This window comes from Mixophyes fleayi, chromosome 4 (genome assembly GCF_038048845.1).
Source record: "Mixophyes fleayi isolate aMixFle1 chromosome 4, aMixFle1.hap1, whole genome shotgun sequence".
Classification (NCBI taxonomy): domain Eukaryota; kingdom Metazoa; phylum Chordata; class Amphibia; order Anura; family Limnodynastidae; genus Mixophyes; species Mixophyes fleayi.
The window spans coordinates 181,885,144-181,907,288 of NC_134405.1; the positions used below are offsets into that span (position 1 = coordinate 181,885,144).

At 40.5% G+C, this 22,145-nt stretch overlaps 1 protein-coding gene and 1 long non-coding RNA gene across 4 annotated transcripts in view; one reads left to right on the forward strand and one right to left on the reverse strand.

The window, feature by feature from the left end:
- LOC142152364 (uncharacterized) overlaps positions 1-22,117 on the reverse strand; it is a 42,139-nt gene extending 20,022 nt beyond the window's left edge. The window contains exons 1-2 of the long non-coding RNA XR_012691332.1: positions 21,314-22,117; positions 14,463-14,541 (exon numbers count right to left, since the gene is read on the reverse strand). This is a non-coding gene — a long non-coding RNA (uncharacterized LOC142152364). The remainder of the gene's footprint in view (positions 1-14,462; positions 14,542-21,313) is intronic.
- The window catches only part of LOC142152362 (V-type proton ATPase subunit S1-like), an 81,969-nt gene that overhangs the window by 17,158 nt on the left and 42,666 nt on the right, over positions 1-22,145 (forward strand). For all 3 annotated transcript variants that reach the window (XM_075208935.1, XM_075208937.1, XM_075208936.1), the window contains exons 4-6: positions 14,502-14,695; positions 17,212-17,252; positions 21,618-21,703. In XM_075208935.1, the coding sequence (XP_075065036.1) occupies positions 14,502-14,695; positions 17,212-17,252; positions 21,618-21,703 (321 nt within the window). The remainder of the gene's footprint in view (positions 1-14,501; positions 14,696-17,211; positions 17,253-21,617; positions 21,704-22,145) is intronic.

Consider the following 22,145-nt stretch of genomic DNA (forward strand, 5'->3'; position numbering starts at 1 on the left):
CAATTGTAAGTGAATTAATCTGTAAAATTGAAACTGTTACTTAGCACTCCTGCAGTTTAGCTATATTTGCCCTGGAATTACCCAAAATCTCTCAAATTAGGGGAAGACCTCCAGAGTGAGCAGACAATTCTCCCAGAGAACACGTACTTGCTCAAGATGCACATAGACATGGAACAAATTGTATCATTGCGTCTTGTTCAATAAATGCAGAGTGATGTAGTGATACAATTATCTCACCCTATTGGTGATGTGAATACCTTCATCAAGCTCCACCAGGGGTGGATTGGGAACTTATAGTGGCCCTGGGAAAATTTTTGAAAGTGGTCTCATGTAGGTGAGACTAAATCAACTGTGGTCGAAGGTCAATACAAAATTAGGCATGGTTAGCAAACCATTATCCCTAGCCACATTGGTGGTAGACAAGGCTAACGCAACACGTAATGGTAGGCAGAGTCACAATACCGGCAGACATTTTAGGGCCTTCTATCCAAGAAAGGCATTTTAGAGACCTATATACAATACAGGAATCATTTCAGAGGTTGATATACAATACAGGAAGCATTTCATAGACCGATATACAATACAGAGAGCATCCTAGTGGCTACTATACAATACAGAGAGCAAACCAGTGACCACCATACAATACAGATACTATCCTGGTAACCGCCATACAATAGAGAGAGCATCCCAGTGACTGGTATATCATACAGAGAGCATCCAAGTGACCTCCATAAGATACACTTTACATATACATACAACAGGTAAGTTTGTTTCTATATTTATTTTGTTTGCCTTTGTATAAATGGATACATAGAGCACCAAGGTAGTTTAGTGTAATGAATAGTTCTAGATGAACCCTGTACATTGCAATCAATTGGCACTGGTTATATTTGTGGTGCAAAGTCTAATGAAAAACCTGCTTTTTTTTTACCATGGACTCCTGCAAGTAAGTGATAAATTTTGCTGTGGAGAACCCATAGGTCACAGCCCTCACTGAAATTTCTTTTCAATATGCAGCCCATGGTCAGGGTAGGGATGAATGGTTCAGAAACCTCTAACATCCTGGGTCCGAAGCATACAATCAGGGTAAAGAACAAGCCAAGTCAGTATAAGAATGTCAGGCAGGATCATGATCAAGTCCAACAAGCGCTAACACAACATGCTCCTCAGGCACCATAGAACAGTCTGAGGGAATTTAAATAGAATAGTCCTCAATGTCACATCATATAGAGCGCATAAACAAGATCATCTACATAATAAGTGCCTAATAGGGTGTACGAGACCAAAAGGGGTGCTATCCACTAGCTGTGAAGGAGACACGTTGACTTAGACAACGGGAACACAAAGACAGGTTTGTTTTAATCAAAATCTTTAATATGCATAATTTACATTAATTATTATATTGTTTAAATGGTGAATCGAATGAAACTGTGTCTATTCAATTACATTAAAATGTGGTGAGGATGAATTCTCTTTTTGAATAAACAGTAATGTAGGTCTTTAAGAAACACTTCTGCCAAATGCTTCATTGCTTGTTATATGGTTCATTGCTTTACATAATAGCAATACTGATATTTTTCATGATAAATTCTGTGGAATCTTGAAATGAATATGAATAAGTAAATCTCATGTCATTGTGTACTTTAGAAACCACAGGATAAATGTATTTGGTTCAGTATTGTTATATTGCACCTACTTAAATATTGCAGAAACTCAAATACTAACTTGTATCATTAGTGGTCTAGAACATATATGACACAGGGCCGTAACTAGGGCTGTGCGACAGGGGCGACCGCCCAGGGCGCAACGCGGAAGGGGGGCGCAATTTTGGAATATTTTAGGTTAATTTGGTCAAAATTGAGGGCTAGGGGGGCGGCATTTGTCTTTCTCGCCCAGGGCACTAGAATTCTAAGTTACGGCTCTGATATGACACATAAGGTAAGTAGGGCTTAAGTGCAGTTGCTGGACGTGCCCATATGCTTCCTGTGTTGGTTTACCCCCCATAAACCACACTTTATCCATGGGTGTATTCTTATTTGTAATGACGCATAGAAAGCTCTAGTCATGCCACTGTTCAATGTTTTCAGTATTTTTGCTAGAGTATTTTAGGATCTAGCATTGACATTAGCCTGTCAAACAAAGGAATTTTTTTGCACCATATTATGTTAGCCTCTTGAGTAAAAACATAAAAGCCCATTACTTATTATTCTATATAGGCACACAAAGCTGAATTGATCTGCAAATAGTGCATATGGACCATACCACAAGATTTCCATGTTCTTTTTAACAGGATAATACTGGCAGTCACAAACTAGGGCTCTGATTGTATACAATTGATGAATTACCTAAATAGGGCCATGGACCATATGCTTTTCCAAAGCATATGATTACTGGCTACTTTTTGATAAAATGTCCTCAAATCCAAAACAGGATAAATTGTTTCACTTCTCTTTTTTGTAATGGTCATATAGGTAACGTCTAATGTTCTTAAAATTTCCAGTTTAAGTAATTTAAGTCACAGGTATAATGAATACATCTTCATAATAAATACTACAGATAATGACGACATAACCCATTGTTTATGCAGATAAATATATATTTTTTACATATATAATATTCTTCAGATTTTAGGCCAAATATGTCCGTTCTTTTTAGTAACTACTTGCATGCACCTTAACTCGTTCTGTCACCACTATCTATATAATTATAAGATGCCTGGTGGGCCTTAGGCTGTGGTGCAGTTTAGAAAGGGATCCTCAATAAAAAGACACGAGATTAGGGCCTGATTATCGGTTCTGGCCGCCCTAGGCTACTACACCTGTAACGTTCATATTCATTCATTCGTACTCTGCAATGAACAAAAATCATTCTGCACATGCACAACAACTAATCAATGCATATAGGGAGTAATATGTTGATGCTCAGCATATCATAAAAGACATATATCTGTAACACATTAATAAGTGTATGGAATAGGTGTATTGGAATACTCCTGAATATGAATATTCAGGATTATTCTCCAGCATTCAACTTTAGACAGACTGTGCCGTTAGCTCTTACCTAGTATTGCAGCTTTGACTACCTGCTGTTCTCTCTTGCTTGTTCTTGCAGCTTTGTTGTATTCTAGCTGGCTTCTAGAAAGGTGGGGTCCTGTTTTGAAAATATACAACAAGTGTATTATAATGCAACATATTAACAAGCACTCAGGTGCGGGCTGGCATATTTCAGCCCGGGGGGCACACAGGCGGCCGCATCACATGACACGCGATGCGGCCGCGTCCAATGAAACGGCCACATCGCGAGTCAAAATCAGGTGATTTTTCCATCCCAGGGGCAGCCTAACAGCGCTGAAACTGAGCGGCCCGGGGGACCGATGCCCCCCTGCCCCCCGGGCCAGCCCGCCCCTGCAAGTACTGAATGATTAGACTTTCAAACACAACACTCTATTATGGCAGATAACACTACCCATAGCACAGGCATATATAGACAATAAAGTACATGAATAATTGCTGTCAAAGAGCTGAAAGAACACAAAGGGGCATATTCAATTGTTAGCGAGTTTAGAAGTTTGAGCGCGTTAAGTCATTTTTTTTTTATTTTTTTCCTTATTTTCGAGCGTGGAAACTTCTCCCGCAATTCTAATCTTTTTTTTTTGTTTATTTACCGAAACGGTGTTATCGCGCTCCAACCGTTTATCAATGTTAAAGTATAGGCTGGATGCGAACCCTTAGCGGAAAAAGCTATTCAATTGTTTTTTAATGCTGTGGGTGAAACAGGCAAATCTGCTGTTTCATCTCGCACCTCCTTGTTCTGCTCAAAGAATTTTTTTTTTTTATTAAGTTAAGAAAAATATACATTAAACTGAAAAAATAGGTGTAAAAGTTCATAAAAATAACCTAAAAACAGAAAAGTACTTAAAGAGTAATAATAACTTATAATTTTTGGAAAGTTCCCCCTTTAGAAAAAAGGTTGTGCCTGACCTCAGTCAGCTCTCGGTGAAAAGTAGCATGTTATTTTTTTTTTTTAAAACCAAAATCGTTTGCTCCACACTATATTTAGTCTTAACCCTAGTGCTGGCAGGCTATTGATGTGTGAGTTAAAATCTTTGAAAAATTTGGCGTAGGGTTCCCCCTATTTTAATTGAACCAGCACTAGGCAAACCAGCCGGGGTGATAGGCACTATAGCAGGGGGGGGGGGGGGGGGGATGCAGTTTGGGTCCCACGGCCATAATGACTAAACACCCACAGACTGTTCAGCGCTGGCCTGGATTGCCTAGGGAGTGTGGTCTGCTGAAAAATGTAAGCGGGCCTCCCCCCTAGGGGCACCCAGCCCAGTGCCGATAGCACTAGGGCTCTTCCTACTACCCCTGGGCTGTGGGTAGTAGGGTAATAAATGGGGATTTTGTATGAAAAAAACAAAAAAATAATAATTTTGATTTGTGGAACTACATGTCCCAGCCAGCCATGTTGGCCTAAATAGTGTGGGCATGCTGCTACTTGTCTAACTACAAGCACCAGCGTACCCATGGCACCCAGGGCATGTTTGCACTTGTAGAACCACAAGTGCCAACATGCTCTTACACCCACGGCTGGCTGTGATCTGTAGTTCCACAAAGCAAAATGTTAAATAAAAGCACAACATCCTCATTCCAACCACAAATCTTTATTAAAAATAATAAAACCCCAAGAAATACAGTAAACACCCTCATGTACACCATAGATTTTTATTGAAAAAAACCCAAAACAAAATACTCACCATGGACGAAATCCTCAGTTTTATGATGCTTTACCTACACACACTCATTTACGCAAAGTCCCAAAAATTATTTGTACCTTTGAAGAAATGTGCGGCTTGCCCACTGTCCCACCAATATTTGTACCTTTTGTACCTTACAAATGTCCATGCTTGGCCAGTGTTCAAGAAATGTTTGTAAATGGCAAAAAATTTACCTCCTTGTAAGATCTTTTAATCTGCTGTCCAGGGGGGGGGGGGGGGGGGGGGGCATTGTTGCTTGCAGTGCTGGGGCCCTTCTTGATTGCAGTGTGGAGGCCCATTCTCTTGTGCAGTGCTGGGGCCATTCTTGATTGCAGTGTAGGGGCTCAATCTCCTTTGCAGTGCTGGGGCCCTTCTTGATTGCATTAATTTGCATTAATTTTTTATACTAAAATGACTGCCTTAACCACTCCTCATTTCAAACTCGCTAGGACCAATAATAGAGCGCGGGGGGGGGGTGGATGCAATGTCAACAATTGAATTGAGCGTTTTGTTTTTTTTAAAACGAGCGCTCGAACAGGAAAAAACGAGCGCGGGTTTTTGTTTTTTTTCGAGCGCGGTATTTTCAGCCGTCTCGCTAACAATTGAATACGCCCAAAAATATAAATGTCTACAAGCCCCATCTGACTAATATTTAGCATTCCAGTGACCGCTGAGACCACAGAGAGCATCCATGTAACCACCACACAATACAGAGATCATGTACCCCAAAAACTGCTCTATCTTTTAAATATGCCCTCAGTCATATCATCACCCCCTCCTTCAGCCATTTTAATCCACCCCCCTTCAGCCACTATCATAACCCACCTCTCCCCCTCCCCCTGATAACCAAACTCACTTACCTCCAATACAGCAGTCTTCATCTTTGTCACAGTAGTCTTCATTTTCATCTGTGTCTTTATACATGACAGGCAGCCTGGCAGCAAATACGATTGCTTTTAGCTGCCTCTCAGTGCAGGACCACGGTTTTTAGTGAGGTGTATATAAAAATTATTTTCACGTTAATCACCACTTAGCATGAATATATGATATATACTTTCTTTTCAATGGATTACATTACATAAGGAATTTTAAAAGGAATTTTAAAAGGGGTATCCAGTAGGGATGTGCACCGGCGACTTTTGAGGTCTCGTGTTTTGTGTTTTGGATCCGGATTTTCCTTATTTTTGAGGTTCGGATTTGTCTCGCAAAACACTTGACGAAAGGTCTCGGTTCGGATTTAAGGTATTGGATTCGGATTTTTTTTGAAAAAAACATAAAAAGTTTAAAAATCAAGTTTTTGGGCTTATTTTCACTCCTAGGCTATTATTAACCTCAATAACATTCAATAACAAGCATTTCCACTAATTTACAGTGTATTCTGAACACCTCACAATATAGTTATTAGTCCAAAACGTTGCAACAAGGTATCTTTCTGGACTGCGTAGAGGAGTGGGTCACCACAATATATTATAAACCCTGAACTTTTATGATTCGCACCAATAATTGTACCTGGACTGCGTAGAGGAGTGGGTCACCACAATATATATTAAAAACCCTGAACTTTTATGATTCGCACCAATAATTGTACCTGGACTGCGTAGAGGAGTGGGTCACCACAATATCTTAAAAACCCTGAACTTTTATGATTCGCACCAATAATTGTACCTGGACTGCGTAGAGGAGTGGGTCACCACAATATATTAAAAACCCTGAAATTTTATGATTCGCACCAATAATTGTACCTGGACTGCGTAGAGGAGTGGGTCACCACAATATCTTAAAAACCCTGAACTTTTATGATTCGCACCAATAAATGTACCTGGACTGCGTAGAGGAGTGGGTCACCACAATATCTTAAAAACCCTGAACTTTTATGATTCGCACCAATAATTGTACCTGGACTGCGTAGAGGAGTGGGTCACCACAATATCTTAAAAACCCTGAACTTTTATGATTCGCACCAATAATTGTACCTGGACTGCGTAGAGGAGTGGGTCACCACAATATCTTAAAAACCCTGAACTTTTATGATTCGCACCAATAATTGTACCTGGACTGCGTAGAGGAGTGGGTCACCACAATATCTTAAAAACCCTGAACTTTTATGATTCGCACCAATAATTGTACCTGGACTGCGTAGAGGAGTGGGTCACCACAATATATATTAAAAACCCTGAACTTTTATGATTCGCACCAATAATTGTACCTGGACTGCGTAGAGGAGTGGGTCACCACAATATCTTAAAAACCCTGAACTTTTATGATTCGCACCAATAATTGTACCTGGACTGCGTAGAGGAGTGGGTCACCACAATATCTTAAAAACCCTGAACTTTTATGATTCGCACCAATAAATGTACCTGGACTGCGTAGAGGAGTGGGTCACCACAATATCTTAAAAACCCTGAACTTTTATGATTCGCACCAATAATTGTACCTGGACTGCGTAGAGGAGTGGGTCACCACAATATATATTAAAAACCCTGAACTTTTATGATTCGCACCAATAATTGTACCTGGACTGCGTAGAGGAGTGGGTCACCACAATATCTTAAAAACCCTGAACTTTTATGATTCGCACCAATAATTGTACCTGGACTGCGTAGAGGAGTGGGTCACCACAATATCTTAAAAACCCTGAACTTTTATGATTCGCACCAATAAATGTACCTGGACTGCGTAGAGGAGTGGGTCACCACAATATCTTAAAAACCCTGAACTTTTATGATTCGCACCAATAATTGTACCTGGACTGCGTAGAGGAGTGGGCACTGGGCACCACAATAAAATATATAAAAAACCTTCAACAGATCTGCATTACACTACACATACGGCTGCTCCTCCATCCTCTCCATCATATACATGTTGGAGTTTTAGCGTGTGACAACCTCTTGTTTTTGATAATGTCAGTGCATTTTGAATATTTTTCAATTTGCCCCACACCACTGAATGTACTTTATCTATGATACGCATCTATTTATCTTGACTGCGTAGTGTGGTGGCCCCGGTACACAATTTGGTACCGAGGCCACAATATAATTAAAAAACCCTCCACGTGTCTGAATTCCACCAAACAAGTATCTGGACTGCATAGTGGGGTGGCCCCGGTACCCAATTTGATACCGGGGCCACAATACCTCCTCCAAACATGGTACAGACAATTCGTCATTGAGAGACCCCAGACAGACAGGGTCGAAGTGTTATTGTTTGACTTAGTAAACCCAAAAAAATGTCCCTGTTGCACATAGTCGTGCAATGAAGACTGACTTTTTCATTTAAAGGCACGATCTTTAAAGTGTAGTGTTTGTAAGTCTAAGTCATATTATACTTTTGCTAAAATTGGTTTATTTTGTTCCTCTTTATGGTAATTAATTAGTAATAGAATTAAAGTAGGAAATAGAATTAAAGTATGAAATAGAATTAAAGTAGGAAATAGAGTGGTATAGAGTTGTAGTGTGGTATAGATAGAGTGGTCCACAAAATATAATAATAAAACCCTCAACTGGTCTGAATTCCACCAAACAAGTATCTTGACTGCGTAGTGTGGTGGCCCCGGTACACAATTTGGTACCGAGGCCACAATATAATTAAAAAACCCTCCACGTGTCTGAATTCCACCAAACAAGTATCTGGACTGCATAGTGGGGTGGCCCCGGTACCCAATTTGATACCGGGGCCACAATACCTCCTCCAAACATGGTACAGACAATTCGTCATTGAGAGACCCCAGACAGACAGGGTCGAAGTGTTATTGTTTGACTTTGTAAACCCAAAAAAATGTCCCTGTTGCACATAGTCGTGCAATGAAGACTGACTTTTTCATTTAAAGGCACGATCTTTAAAGTGTAGTGTTTGTAAGTCTAAGTCATATTATACTTTTGCTAAAATTGGTTTATTTTGTTCCTCTTTATGGTAATTAATTAGTAATAGAATTAAAGTAGGAAATAGAATTAAAGTATGAAATAGAATTAAAGTAGGAAATAGAGTGGTATAGAGTTGTAGTGTGGTATAGATAGAGTGGTCCACACAATATAATAATAAAACCCTCAACTGGTCTGAATTCCACCAAACAAGTATCTTGACTGCGTAGTGGGGTGGCCCCGGTACACAATTTGGTACCGAGGCCACAATATAATTAAAAAATTGGGCATCAACTGTCACCGTTGTTTAATATCTGATACACCTAAATATGGACTGCACAGTGGAGTGGCCCCGGTAGTAAATTTGGTGCCGGGGCCACAATACCTCCTCCAACTTCCAAGTGTAGTGTTTATAAAGACACACAGCGTCGAAGTGTTATTATTAGTTGACTTTCTTAACCCTAAAATTGTCCCTGTTGCAAATATTCGTGCAATGGACAGTTACTTTTCTATTGAAAGACTCAAGCTTTCAAGTGTAGTGTTTATAAAATATAAACAACAATACAGTAGTTTTAGAGCACGTCAATACCTCTTGTTTTAAATTATGACACGGCATTTTACTTTTGGTTTAATTTCTTGAATTTTTTTACATTTGGTTTTACTTTTTGAACATGGCAAACGACTGTTGCTTGGTCATATAATGCAAAAAAAAAAGTTCCAAGATGGAATTGTCCTTGGGCCCTCACACCCACCCTTATGTTGTTGAAATAGGACATGCACACTTTAACAAACCAATCATTTCAGCGACAGGGCCTACCAAACAACTTTGGCTGAAATGATTGGTTTGTTTGGGCCCCCACACCAAAAAAGCTATTCATCTCTCCCTGTACAGACTAAACAGGCTCTACTGAGGCAAGATGTCGTCCTCATCCTCAACCTCTGATTCCTCTCCCCCTACAGTGTGTACTTCCTCCTCATCACACATTATCAATTCGTCCCCGCTGGACTCCACAACCACAGGTCCCTCTGTAGTATCTGGAGGGCAGTGCTGTACTTCATTGAGGAATTGATTATTCATTTTTATAAACATCATTTTTTCAACATTGTGAGGAAGCAACCTCCTTCGCCGCTCACTGACCAGGTTCCCCGCTGCACTAAAAACTCTTTCCGAGTACACACTGGAGGGGGGACAACTCAGGTAAAATAGAGCCAGTTTGTACAGGGGCTTCCAAACTGCCTTTTTTTCCTGCCAGTAACAATATGGACTGTCTGACATGTCTACTTGGATGGTGTCAGCAAAGTAATCATCCACAATTTTTTCTATTGTGACAGCATCCAATGCAGCGAGAGTAGACATGTCTGCAATGGTTGGCAGGTCCTTCAGTCCGGACCAGATGTTATCAGCATCCCCGCCAGTGCCTCTTTTGGGAAAACTGAGCTTTTTCCTCGCAGCCATAGATGTGGAAGAAAATGAGGGTGGAGCTGTTGGCATGTCACGGTCCTCTTCAGAGGACAATCTCCTGACCAGCAGGTCTTTGCACCGCTGTAGACTTGTGTCCGCCGGAAACAGAGACACAACATACGCTTTAAACCGAGGATCGAGCACGGTGGCCAGAATGTATTCCTCTGACTTTAAAAGAGTGACCACCCTCGGATCCTGGCAAAGCGTACGAAGGGCTACATCCACAAGAGCTACATGCTTGGTGTAATCGCAATGGCTTACCAGCTCCTCCCTCACTTTCTCCAGCTGCTTCTGCAACAGCCTGATCAGGGGAATGACCTGACTCAAGCTGGCAGTGTCGGAACTGACTTCTCGTGTGGCAAGTTCAAATGGCTGCAGAACCTTGCACAACACGGAAATCAGTCTCCACTGCGCTTGACTGAGGCGCATCCCCACTCCTTTGCCTATGTCGTAGGTGGCTGTGTAGGCCTGAATGGCCTTTTGCTGCTCCTCCATCCTCTGCAGCATATAGAGGGTGGAGTTCCAGCGCGTCACAACCTCTTGTTTGAGGTGATGGCAGGGCAGGTTCATGCTTTTTTGATGTGCCTCTAGTCTGCGGTAGGCACTGGCTGAATGCCGAAAGTGTCCAGCAATTTTGCGCGCCACCGCAAGCATCTCCTGCACACCCCTGTCACTCTTGAGGTAATGCTGCACCACCAAATTAATGGTGTGGGCAAAACATGGGACGTGCTGGAAATTGCCCATATTTAATGCCCGCACAATGTTACTGGCATTGTCTGACACCACAAATCCCCATGAGAGTCTAAGTGGGGTAAGCCACTGGGAGATAATTTCCCTCATTTTCTCTAATATGTTGTCAGCGTTGTGCCTCTTATTAAAGCCTGTAATGCACAATGTTGCCTGCCTTTGCATGAGCAGCCATTTTGTAGATGCTGCTACTGATGCAGCTGTTGCTGTTGCTGCGGAAGGGGATGCATCTACCCAGTGGGCTGTCACAGTCATATAGTCCTTCGTTTGCCCAGAACCACTTGTCCACATGTCCGTGGTTAAGTGGACAGTGGGTACAACCGCATTTTTAAGAGCACTGAGGACACTTGATCGTACTTCTCTGTACATTTTTGGTATCGCCTGCCTAGTGAAGTGGAATCTCGAGGGGATTTGGTACCGGGGACACAATACCTCCATCAACCCTCTAAATCCCACTCCACTGATGGCGGACACCGGGCGCACGTCTAACACCAACATTGCAGTTACAGCCGCAGTTATACGCTTTGCAATAGGGTGACTACTATCGTATTTGGTGGTCATGGCAAACGACTGTTGGACGGTCAATTGTTTTGTGAAAGACTTAGCGGTCTTACGACTTCCCCTCTGGGAAGATGACCGACTAACAGCAGCAACAGCAGCAGTGGCAGTAGTAGGCGTACCGCTGCAGGATTCCTCGGATGAATCCCGTATTGAGGAGGACTCAGTCTGGCTGCTGACTTGGGCTGCAGGACTGAATCTGATGGAGATTGTGGAGGAAGTTGACGAGGAGGGTGTTGCTGGTGTGTATCCAACTGGACCACGGGATTTAGGTGTCCCTGTACCGATGAGGGTCCTAGCCCCAGTTCCTGAACTAACCACTGAACTATGAAGGTTATTCAGGTGACGTATAAGGGAGGATGTTCCTAGGTGGGCAAGATCCTTACCCCTGCTTATTTGAGCTTTACATAAGCTACATATTGCCATACATTGGTTGTCTGGATTTGGATAAAAATAACTCCAGACCGAAGAGGTGCATTTTTTGGTCTTCTGACCAGGCATGACGATGGGCTTTTTCATCCCATGGACATCAGCTGTTTCCCCCCCTGGTGCCTCATTTACAATAACCACATCACCATCCTCATCATCAAGTTCCTCCACAGCGCCAGCTACATCATCAATAGCCTCCTCCCGAGTCACCTCTTCCCGTACAGTGATGGGAAGGTCAGGCTTGACAACCACCAACACCCTTGGACACGCCTTGGGGATTTGTGATAATTTCTCTTTAGAAGGCAGAGTTGTTTGCTGTTTTGTTGCTGACAGCATAACTCTCTTCAATTTTTTGTAGGGGGGGGGAGGAGGAGGAGGGCTAAGATCCGTGGGTGAAGCTGAACCACTAGTCATGAACACGGGCCAGGGCCTAAGCCGTTCCTTGCCACTCCGTGTCGTAAATGGCATATTGGCAACTTTACGTTTCTCCTCAGATGATTTTAAGTTTCTCTTTTTGCTACTTTTTCTTAACTTGGGCTTTTTGGATTTTACATGCCCGGTACTACGAGATTGGGCATTGGGCTTGGAAGACGACGTTGATGGCATTTCATCGTCTATGTCATGACTAGTGGCAGCAGCTTCAGCATTAGGAGGAAGTGGGTCTTGATCTTTCCCTACTTTATCCTCCAAATTTTTGGTCTCCATTATATGTAGCACAAGATACTGCAGAATGTGTGAACTTGGTAATATTGCAGTACCAATGGACTTATAATGCTGGATTGGTTTTGCAAATTTGGTTATAATTATTATATATTTTTTTTTTTTTTTAATTTTTTTATTTTTTTTTACTTTTTTTTTATTTTTTAAAAACTTGGGAATAATGGGGAAATAACTATGCCCTTAGAAGCACAGAGCACAGGACACAGCACCACTGGACTGAACAGGACACGGCACAGGACCCAGCAGCACTACGGAACTCAGCAGGACAGAGCACAGGACACAGCACCACTGGACTGATACTGCAGAATGTGTGAACTTGGTAATATTGCAGTACCAATGGACTTATAATGCTGGATTGGTTTTGCAAATTTGGTTATAATTATTATATATTTTTTTTTTTTTTTAATTTTTTTTTTTTTTTTACTTTTTTTTTATTTTTTAAAAACTTGGGAATAATGGGGAAATAACTATGCCCTTAGAAGCACAGAGCACAGGACACAGCACCACTGGACTGAACAGGACACGGCACAGGACCCAGCAGCACTACGGAACTCAGCAGGACAGAGCACAGGACACAGCACCACTGGACTGATACTGCAGAATGTGTAAACTTTGTAATATTGCAGTACCACTGGACTTTTACTGCTGAATGTGTGAACTTGGTAATATTGCAGTACCAATGGGCTTATACTGCAGGATTGGTTGTGCAAATTTTGTGGTAATTAAAAAATATTTATATAAGTAGTTTTTGGTATTTTTTAAAAAAACTTTTTTTTATTTTTTTAAACAGAGGGGAATATTGGGGAAATAACTATGCCCTTAGAAGCACAGAGCACAGGACACAGCACCACTGGACTGAACAGGACACAGCACAGGACCCAGCAGCACCACTGACCTCAGAAGGACAGAGCACAGCACACAGCACCACTGGACTGATACTGCAGAACACAGCACAGCACAGCACAGCACAGCACAGAACTAAACAGCACAGAACTAAACAGCACAGAACTAAACAGCACAGAACTAAACAGCACAGAACTAAACAGCACAGAGGACCACCTAACACACCCTCCCTCTACCCTGATCAATGCCCGAGTGAAGATGGCGGCGACTAGCGGGGAATTTATAGGATCCGAGTATCGCGAGATCCGACAACGGGATTATGAGTCAGAGCCTCAGTTTCACTTTTGAATTTGGCGCCAATACCCGGATCTGTCTCGGATCCGACTCGGATCCGCAACGTTCGGGTGGGCTCGGATTTCATCCGAGTGCGCTCATCCCTAGTATCCAGATATATTAACAGAACTCTGTCCCTTCACACACCACATTGGTTACTTGTTTTTATTCCTGCTTACCAATCAGGCTGGTGACTGAGCAGTGTACAGACATTGTATGCCACTGAACTTTCTGCTCTAGCCTGCATGGAATTAGGGTTGGGTTTGTAGATCTGATTTTTACTGCAGATTTCCTGCCTCTCTAATAGATTGTAATATAATATATTAAAAGTGAAACTTTCCCATATAATGTGACAAGCATGGAAACAGGGCTCTGCAGACCCTCAAATCCATTTGACTGTACAACACTGGATCAGTGCTGGATTGGTCAAGATAAATATGTTTTTTAAATTAACTTTTCTTGGCGATGGGCAGTACATTTTTTTTTTCATTAGTGTAGAACAGCTGATTATTATAGCCTGAAAACTGCATAATCACTTTCAAAACTGAATGAATAATCTTCACCAGTGTGTTTGCTTGTCATGCATAATTTAAAACACTTGCACTTGTGCCTTTCAGTGTTTGACAGCTGACCTTTATCTGAAATTTGCTGCACATAATTTCTGAACCACCAAATGAATACTTTAGCCATTTATCATGTGTAAAATAAATCTTTCAGCCATGAAACATGAACTTTCATAGGAGTTGTCACATACCAGTTAGAGCTTTCATGTATTCCTTTGCATCTATTCCAGGATATTCTGGATTCCTTCCCAGCCTCCCTAGTTGTGCCTGCTGTGGAGAAGAAGACAATTGATAATTTGCCTGGTTACCTTAAAAAACAAGCTAATTGGAATATAATCAATATTGACAATTTAAATGTATCTTTCTTGGAACTGGATGACACTGAACCAAACCTAATTATAATAAGACTGAAGTCTATACCAAGGTACAGTACATATCAATCTGCTGATAATTCATCAATGTTACAAGCCATTTGTTCTGCCAGTGTACCTGTCCTACTCATGGCTGCTGCTCTTTCCTGAGGCAACAGGCTAATAGGGGAGAGAACTGCAAACATTGTTGGTCAGGTAAGTGTAAAGGGAGATACTTGTCACTGGAGAAACACACAAAAGCTGTTATAGAAAACTGTCGCCGTAAGAATTATTATCGCGCTTTACTTGGCCTCAGAAGTGTACATTGCACCTACTCCTAATCGAGAAAACCTGCAAAGCAACCTGTAAAGTAGTCAATATCGAAACCATTGTACATATTGCTTTGCAGACACGTCGGTGTTACATCTTCACTGTTACTCTCCAAACCTCAATACAATCAGAAAGGTTTAGTCAGCACCAGACTCTATATATATAGTTTCAGTACATAAATTATATTTTCCATATTTATTTTCTCACATCACTTACACTTATTTTTTTGGTAAAATTTTACTTATATTTCAAGTATTTTAAAATCCCAATGTTTTATAAGGCATAACATATATTGTACTGATATAGTTATGATGATATTAGAAGTCACAATGGAGTTCCATGACCTGTGTAAAGGAATTACAGCCACTGTCGGGGGTTCAGAGGCGAGCGGAACTCTGTAATGCTGGCCCACCAACTAGAGGCCCCCATGTAATGCTGGCCCACCAACTAGAGGCCCCCATGTAATGCTGGCCCACCAACTAGAGGCCTGCATGTAATTCTGGCCCACCCAATAGAGGCCCCCACTTTGCAGATGGAGCCCAACGTTGCGTGTTAGACCCCAGGGACTAGATTTGTGGTCTGGTGCATCTATATTGTAGATGGACGCTTTAGATTCTTCTGTATCCTTCTATTAAACAAGTGATGCTAATATATGTATATACTCCTGGAAATAATATCTGTATGTATGGTTAGTTCTGATATTAGTGCTAATAATCTGTATATTCGGAGGTCATCATTGGAGTATTCATTAGGAAATGCATGCATGTTAAAGAATAATGTACCTCTTACTGTAAATTATTACTGATATTAAAAGTTACCACGAAAATATGTGACCTGTATTTAAATGGTCACATAACTAATTGATTTATTAAAATATCCTTAGTATTTTTACAGTAAGGGAGTATTTCTTCTCATATATAATGTATAGGCTATGCACATTATGCTTTAAGAAGTTAGATATTAGCGGTTCCACGGGTGACTTGTGACTGTATCCCAAAAGAAGAATATATCCTGTTTGCTTGAGAGCAAAAATGATTCCACTGATACAAATTAATATGTGTGAGGGCATTTTATATTTTGTATAATTTGAGGTGCTGTAAAAACCTCAACAGCTTGAGCCAGGTGTATGTTTAGCTTTGGTTTAATGTTTGGACTATGGCTAAGGTTAAAATGTGTCCAAGGACACTAGGAGGCTGAGACAGAATCTCTGTAATCCAGACTATATTATCAGTAATGGTGGGTCTCTGTCCTGACGGGCTCAGGGCAATTGCCTTTTTATTAAAATGGTCCTGACATTATCCTCAGCATTATCCCAAATCCTGATGCCATTTGAAGTGGCACTTTTAACTCTTCCCCTCCCTGGCACTTCCTTGCTTCCCATACCAGTGAATTCAGGATAAAGCACAGACGATTGATGTTTCACACAAAGCTTCTTCCTTCAATCATTTATCATATAATCCAGTGACAGCAGCTAATGAGAAGGGAATGTAAGCAGTTTCTCACCTCAACTTCATGGAGGAACTGTACTGATCGGGGCCGGATTAAGAGAATGGAGGCCCCTGGGCTAAGGGGGCCTCCATTCCCCCGTGAGGGCCCTCCCCCCCCGTGATCCAAGCTACCCGCCCCCCCCATGATCCGAGCCCCCCCCCCCCCCGGCACTTACCTCCTTCTCCGGTGCGCTGTACGCTCTTTACTGAGGAGATCTCGTGAGAGTGAGACTCACGAGATCTCCTCAGTAAGGAGACTACAGCGCGCCGGAGAAGGACAGCAGTGAAAGTGCTCAGCAGCACTGATCGCGCCGGGGGCGCTCCCGCCCGTTCAATACTGCTGCTGAGCACTTTCAAGGGCCCCCTGGATGCCATATGCCCCTGGACAGTTAGCCCTATGGTTAATCCGGCCCTGGTCCTGATTGTACCTATACTTATACAGTGTAGCACATAGTTTTTCTTGTACAATGTTTATTAAAAAATATGTTTCGCCATCAGTAGATGAGAAAACATATAAAACAAAATGAACTGTGCAATTGATTTAAGCTACACTATACGCTTGAAAGCTTTATTCCTATTTTACAATAAATAAGGGCACTATGCTATGAGGTGGTAAAACATTTCAAATAACTAATTATATTTCTTACATTTTCTCTATTTATGTTTATTTATTGTTTTTTTGCTTAATTTATTTGTAGATGCATGTAATAAAATGTTTTAAAACATACAATTTACAATTGTTATGTTGAAATACATATTTTTCCTCTATGCAGGTCCAGCCAAATATCTGCTGCAACTGCCTTTGCAGAAAATGGTAAGCAAACCAAATACTTAAATGAGAGTTCATAAAAAAAACATGTAATGGTCTTCAGAACAAAGAGGTTGAGACTGTGCATAACAAACTTTACTTCATTCAGATAAAGTACTATACTCATTCATCCCATGTATCTATTTGTTTCTCTTTCAGCTGACATTCTATGAAACATATTATTGTGAACAGAACATATGTTGTGCATGGCTGTATAAAACAATAGCTCTCTCATCTGTGAGGCGCCAAATCTAACAATTGTTGCTTGGTGAAGTCATTCAAGCTTTCCACCATTTTTCCATGATAATGTAGCCAAGGGGTGATACTGTTCTGTTGCTGTGGGGCATATTTAACAATTACCGTTTTTTGGCTTGATCATTTTCATTCCTTAACGCAATGGTAAGGAATGAAAGGTCGTGAGCATTTATTAAAAGGGTTAGGCCGGAACAGCAGTCACGACAAACGGCTGTTCTGGTGAACACTACAATTTACCTGTCTCCTACCTCCTCTATGGTCACTATCACGAAGTGGCTACCTTTGTGATAGTAACCGGAGAGGAGAGCAAACAAGTTGCAGTGAGAGATCTGAAGATCCCTCTCAAGCAATGCTCTCCCCATAGACTTCAGTGGCGTTAGACATCAGGCACAAGTTCTGAAAATGTTTGATTTTCAGAACTTGCTAAATCACAAAAATTATCAGTTCCCATGGAATCCTATGGGGGCAGCATGGAGGCTTAGTGGTTAGCACTTCTGCCTCACAGCACTGGGGTCATGAGTTCGATTTGATATTTTGAATTAATAAAAACAGGGATGGGGCCACGATGACACATGCCCGGCATCACTAAGCCCCGCCCCCTCCATTTAATTTAACAGAGCTGGCTGGGATCCGGGAGAATTGCCTACTCTGCCAGAAATTCGGGTGTCTCCCAGACATTCCGGGAGAGTAGGCAACTATGAATAATAATCTATTAATAAGTGCAAATTATAATGTCAATGTGAATCTTTTCATATGCAAATTAATGTATATATACGCCACATAAACTGAGACATATAATTGTCCTTAGCTGTGTACAAATGACAACATGTTGGTAAGGTTTTAAATAGGCTTGTTCCTTGCTGAAAAGGTCAGTTATTGGTAGCTATAGCTACAGTTGTCACTTTTTTCCATGCAATGCTAAATAATGTATCATTGTCTCTAAGGGCATCAGAACGGTTTAATGAGAAGGACACATATTTTTGGATTGTAACTGTATTTTTACACAGTGTTATCAAGAAGAGAACAGAAATAGAACTGATATACAGTGAATTAGATCTACTGACTCGTAATGCAATGTTATATTTTTAACTAGTCAAAGTTCAACAACATATATAGTATTCACATTAGGTTCGAACGCATGTACATAATTCCTAAGCTGTATGACATCAATAAATTCCAGCAATAATTATGTTTGCTTTTGCAGTTCTGGCAGTAATTCATAGATTCATGTAGCTGCAATTCAAAATATGCTATTCAGAGTACAACTAAACATTGTGTGATGGATACAATTATTTGATGCAAAAGGAAAAGTATATTTATATTTATTTTGTTATATATATATAAGAAAAATGGAGGAGGAGGCGCACAATAGTGTAGTATATTGATATAGTATTGGGATCACACAAGAACCCACAATAGGACCGGAAACACCAGTGGAGAGGAAACCAGGAAACAAAAACTGTAATATAACATCCAATGTGTAGATGTAGAACCCGGATTCCGTCATCGATCAGTCGGCGGAGACATAACAGTTATCAGTGCAACCCGTTTAATCGCATTCTCTTTGCAAAGTGACATCCTAATGGAAAGAGGACACTGATTAGTGTTAGTCGAAGCTGACAGTTATGTATCCAGTCGTGTGACCCGTTTGTGACCAGATGAAGGATATCTACGTACACAAAGCTTAAAAGTTTTGCTAACTGGTACGCATACATCTGCATAAGTGTGTCCTGGGTGTTTAATATATGGAAATTCTGCGAGTTCACCCACTGTGACTCTGTTTGAGAATAAGCTGTAACTTGTATTCTACATCTACACATTGGATGTTATATTACAGTTTTTGTTTCCTGGTTTCCTCTCCACTGGTGTTTCCGGTCCTACTGTGGGTTCTTGTGTGATCCCAATACTATATCAATATACTACATTATTGTGCGCCTCCTCCTCCATTTTTCTTTTATAGGTTATTTCCATGCTACACCGCTTGGTAAAGAGGATTGGCAGCCGCCGGCACATGGGAAGTGTCTACTGAAAAGAATATAGACTTTATACTGGACTATTGGTGATTTGTTACAAGCGCCAATTGCTGTATCTTGTATTTTTAAATATATATATATAAATATATATATATATATATCATATACAAGTTAACCCGTGCATGATACTCATGCATTCTAGTCAAATCAAGTTACTTAAGGTGTTAAAAAGGTTCTTGTCATGCATTTGGGCCATAGCCCAGGCCTCAACCACCAACCACTCCCCACTGTCACCCCCGGCAACCACCAACCACTCCCCACTGTCACCCCCGGCAACCACCAACCACTCCCAACTGTCACTTCTCCTTCAAGAAATATATATATATTTTTTTAAATCTTTATAAACACTTTTAACAATTAACAAATTAAATTAACAAATTAAAAACATCTTAGTATACCAAATTTCAGCCCTTTCTGAATTTTTTTTTCCACACACACTAAGAATTTAGTAGGTCAGTGTATAACTCCGCCCAGCAGGTGACTAACACACGCCACTAGACATTTATATTATAGATATATATATATATATATATATATATATATATATATATATATATATATATATATTTATATATATATATATATTAAAAAGAGAAGGAAAAAGGGCACCAAATAGTGTAGTATTTTACAGGATATGATCGCACGTCATTTATTATTGAAATCTTGCAGTTATACTCAGATATCAGAAGAAGGATTGTGGCTATACTAAGGCTCCTGTTGAGATGTCAGGTTGACCTGACAAATTTTACAGTTGGTGGGGGATTCTGCCGGCGACAGGACTGTGGTCGCCTGCAGTGACCCCTTGATATTTAGGGCAAAGCCCTGTTTGTGCTAGTGATAGGATTTTTCGCTCTATAAGAAATAGAGCTGTAAAAGCAGCACAGATTGTTTCAGCTCAACCAACTTCTGTATATCCATGTGCTGGTAAGTTTGAATTGGGAGGAGTTAGACCAATGTGTAGCCAAATCTGGGGGTAAATGTATGAAGCTCTGGGTTCTTCAACACCCGCGAGTTCGGCGTCTTCAGCGCTTAAATTTAAAGCGGCGCTGACTTGTAAAGGCAGCGGGTGTTGAAGAACCCGGAGCTTCATACATTTACCCCCTGGTGTCTAAAATGTAACATCAGCACAGAGTAGTGATAGGAGGCTCCTGTCAAACTGATGCTGCAAAATTGTGGCAAAATACCTTCTATATGAAACAAATTTCTTACTGCCTACTTTTAACTTTTTATAAAATATATTAAAAATCTCAAATATATTTTAATTTACGGGACTTATTCAAATTACAATTTAAAAAGCTTTATCAGAGCAAAGATTTTACTGCCTGAAGTGCCTTCTAATGCCTTGTGCACATAGACGCCAATAACAATAATGGATTTGTGGTACATCACACTGAGGTACATAAACATGAATACGAGGAGGTCTTTGGACTCAAGGCAAGGCTACGAGCAGCTCCTCATTCACATTGAATGCCAGTGCATACAGGAAGAGCATTTGTCAGAGGGTTAAATGAACTCTAGTTGTCTGAGCTATTACACCATAATTTAAAGCACTACATCACAAAGCGCCACAAACGCCTTGACATTTGTCAGAGGCCTAATGTGGTATCCTCCTTATTCTTTGTATAAACAACCATACAAATGTGGATCAGTGTGGTAACATTATTATATTTTTTAGGATGATATTTTACATTTGAAATCTTTATTAAATCTACCAATAAAGCAACACGACACCACCACTTTGCAGTATAAATGGCAGCCTTTTTAAAGTGAATTTCTCACATTTGGCTTCTGCATAAAATTGCTGAGACAGCTGTGTCAGTTTGTCCTATTATAGGCCCGACCATATAGCTGTCATTGCGCAGTACTGCTGATGATCCCCTTTGAGACAGATCTTCACCAAAGAAACAAGCAAAGGTAGCGATTAAAGCACTGTTGGAAGTCAGAAAAGTTTTACTGAAATACTACTTTAAAATCCATAAACAGATTCATCCAATGTGCTAAAATGTATATCTTGTTTTTTTTTTTACTTTCTTTGAAAGTGTTTCTTTTAGCACATAAACCTACAAAGTATTTCCATTCACAGATAAACATATTGGAAGAATCACACAAGAACTGAAGGACAGAAGAGTTAAATTTACTGCTATTTACACTGGAATGAAACCCTCAAAGGTAAGTAAAAAGCACATTTTTTTGTTCAATTTTCATTACAGAGACATGTTACATTTCCCATGCAGTAGTTTCCAGCTGAGATAGAATTAGTAAGTCTTCTCCAAAATGTCCAGAGTAGATGATAAGATGGTGATGAATACCAGTGCTTGGCTGTATATCAGAGCATTGTCCTTGCCAATATATGTGCTAATAAATTGATGCTTTGGGATTTGTGAGAGGATGGGATCATATATTATTCATGTTCTGAATTACAATGAGATATGTGACAGCTCAATACAGATTATTCATTAACAGTACCTTACTAGTACAACATTGATTTAAAATACCATCTCAAATGAGCTCTAACATAGGCATATTTATTCATTATTATAGCATGTGAAATGAGCTTCAATATCTAATTAGAGAACATAGCCTATGGAAACACATTACAAGTTACGTGTAT